Source organism: Sinocyclocheilus anshuiensis, unplaced genomic scaffold (genome assembly GCF_001515605.1).
Source record: "Sinocyclocheilus anshuiensis isolate Anshui unplaced genomic scaffold, SAMN03320099.WGS_v1.1 scaffold2148, whole genome shotgun sequence".
Classification (NCBI taxonomy): Eukaryota; Metazoa; Chordata; class Actinopteri; order Cypriniformes; family Cyprinidae; genus Sinocyclocheilus; species Sinocyclocheilus anshuiensis.
This window is the reverse complement of record NW_015546208.1, coordinates 98775-108803: the sequence shown is the minus strand read 5'-3', so window position 1 is coordinate 108803 and position 10029 is coordinate 98775. Positions and strand designations below refer to the sequence as shown.

At 42.5% G+C, this 10029-nt stretch overlaps 1 protein-coding gene across 2 annotated transcripts in view; it reads right to left on the bottom strand.

Annotated features, from left to right (window-relative positions):
- Positions 1 to 7613, bottom strand: part of LOC107701442 (reticulon-1-A-like) — a 17475-nt gene extending 9862 nt beyond the window's left edge. The window contains exons 1-2 of one of the 2 annotated variants that reach the window (XM_016503448.1): positions 5836 to 7613; positions 67 to 274 (exon numbers count right to left, since the gene is read on the bottom strand). In XM_016503448.1, coding sequence (XP_016358934.1) covers positions 67 to 274; positions 5836 to 7150 — 1523 coding nt within the window. In that variant the 5' untranslated portion in view covers positions 7151 to 7613. Of the gene's footprint in view, positions 1 to 66; positions 275 to 2304; positions 2660 to 5835 lie in introns of those variants that run through there. The other variant, XM_016503449.1, reaches the window with a different exon arrangement.
- Positions 7614 to 10029: the final 2416 nt, after the last annotated feature.

The following is a 10029-nucleotide window of genomic DNA, read 5'->3' as shown; positions in this document are numbered from 1 at the left end:
ACACACACACTCTCTCACTCACACACACACACACACACACACACAGTGTTTCTGATCTGGACTCACTTGAATGGATGTCCCTCATCAGATTTCTGGACGGCCTGCAGGACTCCCCTGTATGTCCTGAAGGAGACGGTGACGGACAGCAGAGCCAGTGTGGAGTAGGACAGCACACTGATGATGCTGCAGCTGAGGAGGGAGAGCAGGAGGAAGAGGCTGCAGCCGAACAGCAGCCCGCTGGACCTCACGTCCCGCCAGTACAGCAGCTCCAGCACTGAAACACACACACACGTCAGCCTCACGGGACTGCCGTCTGACGCCAGGGATTGAGGGACGGGATGAACATGAAGCAGAGAATGAGAATAATAATGTGATGGTACGTGTGCGGCTGCTGAACATGCACAAGGATCGTGTTTGCTTCATTCCACTTTCAGATCACACTCACTTCTGACTCACTGACATTCACAGAATAAACTCCTGCTCATAAATCAACTATCGCATGACGTGACTGATGCCTGTCCATGATAAACGTGTGTACTCTCACACAACACGTCCACTCATGGAAGAGAAGCACACATCTGATGGCACCTTGGTCTACTATTACACTCACAAACACCTCACGACTGACTGACAGTCCTCTTCTAAAACACAGACAGAGTTTAGCAGCACATCTCCCATCACACAGATCTGTGGCACATCCTTTTATATAAATAACGGGAAAATTCACCCAAAACCTGTCATTTACAGTCCACCTCTTCAGTTTTTTTCACATTCTATGCTTTAGCCTTATGCCAAAATGCATTCAATTGTTTTTTTCTCACCTCAATTTATACTCCATTCATGACAAAGCAAAAACTACATTCCTGATGACTTTACAAATTTAAAGGGGTGGTTGATTATGATTTCACTTTTTTAACTTTAATTAGTGTGTAATGTTGCTGTTAGAGCATAAACAACGTCTGCAAAGTTACGACACTCAGAGTTCAGTGCAAAGGGAGATACTTTCTTTTAAAGAAATCACTGTTTAAGGACTACAAAAAAGACTGGTAGGGACTACAACAAGCTTCTTCCCGGGTTTGTGACATCACTAACCCTGATGTTTGCATAAACCCCGCCCCCGGGAACATGCAGCTACCCGTAACGGTAAGGGGGTGTGACGTTTCCTGACAACATGCACTCAGTGGTTAGTGGATCACAAACCAACTAACCAATCAAAGCCCAGTGCGTATTTCTGAGGGAGGGGCTTCAGAGAACCAGGAACTCAACAGACCGAATGGTGTAGTGAATAAAGGTAAAATATGTGAAAATAATGTTGTTTTTTAAACGAAGCATGAACATTTTACACTGCACCCCATAAACACAATCAAGCCTTTGAAAAAAGCTGATCAACCACCCCTTTAAGAATAAGCGGGATTGCTTGACCACATTTACACACACACACACACACACACACACACACACACACACATAGAAACACACACACACAGCAACAATATTTAATCTGATCTTTGGGGACATTTCAGTTTATTTGTGTAATTTTGTCAAAACAGTAGACTGAAACTTCCTTGAGGAGTCTACTATGGTAGCCATAATTTCTACCAAAATACCAACTACTATGCCATCAAATAATATGGGATTTCCTTCAAACAGTGTAACACCATGATATTACCATGTTTCAGGCAGTAAGTGGTTTCTGGACACTACAATGCCTCTGTGAACATAAATAACACGGTATCTGAATACAGTAAGGTTTGATAGCATCATCATTAAAAGGGCTGCTTCATGGTCCTGTTTGAAGAAGCATTTGACGGAGTGAATCTCTGGCCTCAGGCCTGCGCAGGACACGCCACCATCACGCATGTGCACCTGACCCTTCACACAATGAGCTCAGTGTGGCAGCGTGAGGATCTGCGTCTGACCGGAGTCCCGCGTGAAGGACTCCAGATCCGTTTAAACCAGGTGAACAGAGCCAACATACGCACAGCGAGCAATGCTTCTGCTTCTAGGCCACCTCATTTTGCAAGACATAGCAGCAAATCATTAAACAACCACTACTCTTGACCCACCGCACCCAGAACCTTTGGCCAGATTATCTGTGTGATACTGACACTCTCCAGGAGCAAAGGTCACCTCTGTCACAGCAGCATGTTCAGCTAAAGATCTGCATTCATCTGTTATCGACAGCAGAGCGTCAGTCCAAAACCACATGTCTGTAAACATCAACAGCACAGCTAGAAGGAACAACATTCAAGCATCACAGCGCTGCAGCGAGAGCTAGTGCATGATAAGAGAGTCTGGCTCTACCCTTGTGTTTCCAGTGCGCCGAGGGCCGGTCAAGCGTCTCGTCCATGTCTGCCGTGTAAATGTGACTGGCGACTGCAGGCTATCAGAGCCGAGGGGAAGGCTAGTGCTTATAGCGGCGGGTGGAGCTGGAGGAGGAGGAGGGAGTTGTAGATAAATGCAGCCCTCAGCTGACTGAAAGTGAAACACACAGCTCCTCGATCACCACCTACACATACTGCACTTATAAATCTAACTCCACTAGTGCTGCCACGGATCACAAAACTCACGGTTCAGATCATATTACCGATATTGAGTCACAGATCGAAACATTTTTCGGATCAGCAAAAAACAAGTTAGCTTTTCATTTATAACTGAAAGCTTACTTTAAGTACTATACAACAGCAAAAACTACTAGCTTAAATTATAAAGTCAGTAATAAAACAAGAACAATTACACAAATTACAAGCATCGATGAATACAACAAAGTTACAAATAAAGTCAGTAACAGTAGTATTCAGGTGCAGAAATGTAATAATTGATTGTAAAATGACTCAAAAGTGCTGCTCATAAGTTTAATACAGATGAATCTTTGTTAAAGCTGTGGTGTTGTTTGATTAGCAGACAGAAGCAGGTATTTATTGGCTGCTGTCTCTTTAAGACCAATACTTACACACATCCGGTTTCTCTCTCCGCTGTTTACAGTCACTTAAGACATAACCGACTGTGTTTACCAGAATACTTGCCAAAACGGGTATTTTGACACAGCTTTGTCTGTATGTATCTGTTCAAGCGCAAAGAGACTTGAAAGAGGAATCAATGCAGTGTTCTCGTGCTGTTTGATTTGTGCCTCTCTCTCTCGCTCTCTCTCTCTCTCTCTCTCTCTCTCTAAACGTAACAGTTAATCCGCGAATCACATGCGTGCCGAACCATGGGGCCTGTGGGCCTGTCCATGTGGATCATGGGATCATCTATGATCCGTTGCACCCCTAAATTCCACACTGAAAAAGATGGACGATGCATCTCCACTTCCTTCCACGATAGAAAAGTGAAGCCAAAACATTCTCAGTATGGCTGCTGTCATCTTGTGAAAATTACGTAATTTGGACGTCAGTCTGCGCAGTAGTGATCGTGAGGTGGAGCTGCAGTATCAAAGTCCCGCCCAAACTCACGCAGACCCAATCTCAAGATCACAATCATGACACCACACCCCGTTTTTATAGTATCAAATAACTAATTAAAAGCAAACATTAAAAAAATGAACTAGGGCTGAAATGATTAGTCAACATTATCGACAACGTCAACAATAAAAAATTGTAGACAAATATTGTTGTCGAGTAGTCGTTTGATCTCATATGAGCTAATGTAAGAGCCTGCAGTAATGCGGTAATTCAGTACTTCAGCTCTCCCGGATGCAATTCAAGAGAAGAAGACACAGCGCTTCAGAGCAAACGCAGCCGAACCTGAAGCTGTTGAGCGGCTTTTGGATGAATATGTAAATATATGCTGCGCGCTTTCCTCTCAATAACAAAATAAACAACAAAAACTGACAGCGGTGAGAAAGCAGCAGGTAAGAAAGCATCTGATTACAGCGATGTGGATGTTTGCACAAGCTCTGCAGTTCAGTACTTCAGTAAAGTTCAGTCACCTCACGTTTATTTATATAGTACTTTATGCAATAGCCTTAAATCAAGCAGTTTTACAGTATTAAACATAAAAAAAACCAGTGTTGATTTTAGTTAGAATTACAAGCTGATTTTCTGTTACAGAAAGCAGTTCTGCTTCCAGTGTGGAGCTAGCTAATGATAAAATCTTTTTATTAGTGGGGAAAAATATTATTTCATTAAAGTCATAGTTTGGTTTGCAGATATCAAAACTTGATCTAGCTCAGGACTGTTTTGATTATCATAACCCTATACTGTATTTTAAGAGAGATTATGTTGTGAATAAAATTGTTTATCCAAAAATACGTCTTATCACTTACCTTTATTTTGTTTCTAACCCATATGACTTACAGAAGTTCAGTCACCTCACGTTTATTTATATAGTACTTTATGCAATAGCCTTAAATCAAGCAGTTTTACAGTATTAAACATAAAAAAAACCAGTGTTGATTTTAGTTAGAATTACAAGCTGATTTTCTGTTACAGAAAGCAGTTCTGCTTCCAGTGTGGAGCTAGCTAATGATAAAATCTTTTTATTAGTGGGGAAAAATATTATTTCATTAAAGTCATAGTTTGGTTTGCAGATATCAAAACTTGATCTAGCTCAGGACTGTTTTGATTATCATAACCCTATACTGTATTTTAAGAGAGATTATGTTGTGAATAAAATTGTTTATCCAAAAATACGTCTTATCACTTACCTTTATTTTGTTTCTAACCCATATGACTTACAGAAGGAGATGTTAGGCAGAATGATGTGTCATTCAGCTACTTTTTCATATAGCTAATTAAATGGTGAATGAGAGAGTTTCTCTGTCATCTCATTTTGCGTGCCAAATATATTTATTTGTACAAATTAATTGTATAATTGTAATTACATAATATGACTTTTAAAAGCTGAAGTGCTTACCTTTATTAATTTGTTAGAATATATATAGCTCAAATTTTTAACTAACTGCAAAAGCTGAATGATCGATCCAAGTCTACTTATTAATCCGCGGAATAATCGATGATTAGACGATTAATCGTTCGAATAATCGCTAGATTAGTCGATAATCAAAATAATCATTTGTTGCAGCCCTAAAATTAACACTTGAACATACATCAGCATGCTAAGAACTACCTAAAATGACAGAAAATATATTTGGAAAAAATTATTTGAAGTGTAATTTGATTGTTTAGTTTGTCTCAGGTCCCATTACATTACATGGAGAGGGTGGGGTTTATGACCTATACTGCAGCCAGTCACCTGCGGGGCGATCGAGACGCTTTGGCTTCACTTTTCAGGACTCATGCGGGACACTTGGTATAAACGCAGACATTCCTGTTCAAACATTACTGCATGCCATCACCACACGTTACTCCTGACAAACCTGCAGGACCAGGCATAAAGTCCAGTCTGATTAAGAGCATTAACGTGCTCTGTAAGCACAGTCCAGCAGTGATCCAGCATGACGCTCTGTGACCTACAGCACGCTTCATCATCACGGCTGAAAGAGCCTCGACTGAACCCTCAATACTCTCATCTGACCACTACAAACTGTTAATCAAATAACTGATGTTCACATTCATTTATATCTGAGAAAAATTATCCTAAATCTAATATGACGTAGTCAAGTAGTCAATCATAAATCATATTGTTATCTTGGGCCACAGTGGTGGGACGCTGAACAAATCAAAGGCAAAGGTGATCATGCAAATGCAGCCATAACGCAACATCTATCATGCCGTGGCAAAGGTGAGATGCATGAAAGATGCATGAACGATGAGGGAATAAAGGACGAAACACAAATGATGAAGGTACACGGACAGAAAAGGATGGATAAATGAAAAGGTCCTGTGAAGGAGCATGTGCTGTAATGGCGCTGATGGCGGTCTGTGCTGAATTTACCTGCTGCTGCGCTTAGATCACACATGCTGCCCACTTCAGCTTCCTCCTCCTCGGCTCCGGTCTTATCCACTGGAGGATGGATTACAGGAGCTGGGCAAATTTCCTGCAAATCAGATTCCAGGCCTGCTTTACCTCTCGCAGGAGAAGGTTTGTCTGACGCCTGGGTGAGGAGATGGTAAGAGCTTTGATTTTCTGCGTCTTCGGTTGCAGGCATGTGATCTGCAGCCTCCTGAGGCTCGAGTTTAGGAGATCTGTCCTCATCCTGCAGCATTTCTGACGGTTTAATGAATGCCAGGCTGTCCTGCATTTCCAGAAACTCCTCAGAGGCTCCTCGCGGTGGCCGCTCCACAAACTCGAACTCTTCAGATGAGACCTCCTGCTCGGACACCTCCTCAGCGGCTTCCATCGCCCCCTGGATGGCTCGCCGCTCCTGCTCCACGCTGAAGCTCGATGGATCCTGTGTGACTGCGTCCAGCACCGGGGAGAAGGAATCTGCAGATTGACTCTCGGAATCAGACGGTTCTCGAGACGTTCCGCTGGGGAAGCTGAGACACTCAAATCTGTCAGACGTCTGAACTGCAGTCTGGCTGAACACCTCAGCATCCTCTTTGTCCTTCAGAAGGCCGTCGCTCTTCGGAGGCACGTTTGTCTCTTTTACAAGATCGAAAGCGGCGAAACTTTGCTCTGCTTCCAGTTTGGCCTTCTCCACAGCTCTGGCCTCCGTCTCCTCGGTCATCTCCTTCAGCAGTAAGATCTTGGAGTCAAATCCAATCGGACTGTTAACAGGGAATGGGGAATTTGGGGAATCATCCATACTTCTGTGAACCGGGCTGAAATCAGGGCTTTCTTCTGATGAGCCCGAGTCCAGTTTGTCAGGGTTCAGCGGAGACGACTTGAGAATATCTGGGAGAGACGTCGGTCGGTCATCAGACGTCGTGTTGATTTCTGAGAAAAGGTGGGACGGCGCATGTGAAAGGGAGACGGGTGCGTCAGCATCAGTGTCCTGTTCGAGCTCCTCTGACTGCGCATGAGCTTCATCATACGCGTCCTGCACCAGGTCTGGAGACGGACTCTCTGACACCTCCACTGATCTCCTGGCAGCAGTGGTCTCGCCGAAGCCGTCGCTCATGGGGGGAAACGCCTGGAATGGACTCTTTTTCGTTTCGAACATGAAGTCGTCGTCTGACTGGCTCAGCACATTGGGGTCGAATGCTGCCGGGTCCTTATGTCCCACTGAATCCATAGCAAGACTAGCGCTGGCTTGTGAAGCTATAGATGGAGAATGGCAGTGGTCTGTGGGATCAGAATGAGACATGAGTCGCGCTTAACTGGAGTCTGGGATACGGATGATCCTGTGAGGCTTCACAGTCTTCAAACTAACTACATCATGACTACTGAAGACACGTGAAGATGAGATTCTGATTTCCAAGAGTTTGATCATGTTTCTAGACCGTTTCTCCTTCAGTAAAAGCATATGCTTTTTTCTCTGAAATCTATTTATACATAGGCCTATCTGCTTTGAAAGAATGAAATATGATGACGTTAAGAGAGGCTTGCAGTAAAGATTAACTGATGCACAGCATCACGGACTTGAAGGAGACCAGGCTTCTCTCGCGACATGGGAAAGTCAGAAGGAAGGTGTCTGAATGCTTTAAAATCAAGACTAACACCATCAATCGTCTCAGCTGATCCAGGATCCCCACACATTCTGTAGCATAACTGACTGCATTAGGGCTGTCAATAGTGCCAGTGTTTCAATACCAAAAAGACAGAAAAGGATAACAATAATACAGTCTTCCTATGCTATCGGCAGTACAGACTCAATAGGGTTCGTGGGTGCAGCAGTTACCAATGGTATTTTAGTGAGGCTTAGATCATGAATGGATGTTGGGTCATACGATGCTGCTTTGAAAGCGCCGCCCGGATCCTGAACCCGGAGGAGCTCACAGTCCAAACAACAAGACATCTTCATTTTATCTTCACTTTATTCATACAAGCATTTTGAATCAGTGGGGTTTGAAATGATGGAATGTGTTTAACAGCATTTCAGTTTTTATAGTGGTATTAAAATGACTGAAAATGAACAAAGCTCACTGGTATTGGCATGTCAATACTGGCATCATGACAACCCTAGTCCAGATCAGTGAAAGTCAAGCATGTCTGTCACTCTTTGAGCTGATTAGGTTTCTTCAGTTGTTAATTTACAAGACATTACATTTATACAGTACTACAGATACTGTCATGCAAGAAAAATGTCAGACTCGTCTGACAATAAAGTGTTATATCATATCATCATATCATATCATTTACATCACTCAGCACTGGTCAAACGTGACCCTGAAATGCAAATAATCGAATGCGACAAAGACCAAAACAACATCAGCATACCAGCAAAGATGAAGCGTACCTGATGGAAACTGAAGGAGAGCAGGAGCAGCAGAAGGTTGCGGTTCATCTGAAAAACAAGGACACGGAGGAATTACACAGCAACACTGACTCGAGGCCTAGTCAGACTGGAAGTGTTTCAGAGGAGCTGATTTACACTTTCACAGGGGAATCTCTCAAAACTTGCTCTGCGAACAAACGCCAGGGTCATGTGCTACTTCAGGACTTTAAATTCAGGAGTTTACATGTAGACATTCAAAACAGTTCATTATGTAAAAATAGTTCATTAAAACGGCAGCACAGGCACTCTATGTTATTCTGTGGTTTAATCATACACAGAATAAAATCAGCAGCAGTTTGCGTCTGTATTCGGTGTGCAGAGTCACGTCATGTCAAAGGTTATTCAACCACACCTGAATAACACTGCAACTCTTCTGAAGCTTCAAGAAGAACTGAATGACATCTTAATCCATATGAATCCAGCAGACAATATCAACATCAGGTGAATGTCAGCGTCTTCATCATTTATATTGCATATATTTCTTAAACATATACATGTATGTGTGTGTATTTATATATACATATGAATATACACAGCACACACACACATATATATTACGTAAACACAAACGTTTATTTTGGAAGTGATTAATCACAATTAATCGATTTTACAGCCCTACTGATTACACGGAATTCTGGAATTGTGATTAATTGCACCTAACATTAAAATCTGTAATTAATAAATGTAATTTTCCAGTGAATCTCTAAATAAAATCAACATAAAGACATTTTAAGCAGTAAGGCTGTGCTATATTGTGAATATAATCATGGCTGAAGGGCACAGTATTAAAGCACAAATATATTACTTTCTGAAGTAAAATCATTGAACGCCATCCTTCTGCTAGATAAATAGTTCCTGACAGTGTCCGTATGTTCATCTGTAACACACCTCATCTGATGAGACTGGAGCTGTTCTCATGTGCTGTGTCATTTACTATTACAACAACACACAAACATCTGCTTATCTCTCCTCGTGAGAAACTGTTCACCCATAACACATGGAGCAGTTTTGATAGTGTGTGTATTGTGTATGTAGGTCCTGCAGAGTTCAGCCTGAAGCGGCTCATCTAGTCTTCAGGATCACTGAGCTACAGGCTGGTGTGTGTGATCAGAGCTGAACTCTGCAGGACTGAGCTTGGGTTAGGGTGTTGTGCAGTGATGTACGTGTAGATCTGTTACAGCACTGTGCAGGAGGACGAGGATACGGTGTGATGAAGCAGTGGATGTTTACATGTGTGACAGACAGTGAAAATTATCTCTGAACTGTTGACTGTTTTTCCACAAAAAACTAACTTTTTTTAAAAGCTATGAAAATGCATTTCAATCATGACAACTCTCAGAAGATATTAGCATGGTGATGGATATGACAATGTTAATGTATTTGGTCTTGGCGGAATAGATTTGCTACGCTGCTGCTCTTGGTTATTGCTGTAGTTGTAGATTATTGCTGCTGCTGCAAGCAAGTACAGGAGCTTGCTACTGCAATGCATACGGCGATACGGTGCTGTGAGTATTTAAGACATACTGCTGCTGCACAAATAGCATATAAAATAACCCCATAGCAGATCTATACAGGTGGAGCTGGGGAAGGTGGAGGGTTTCAGAGAACTCTGAAAGCGCGCTGCAGGAATCTCTAGTGAACGCTAGCCAGCCATATAAATGCAAGGCAGTAACCTCATTGGCTGCATATGTAGAATGAACCAATCAGCTTGTGCCAAGTCGTTTAACTCTCTGAATATTATCGGTTAC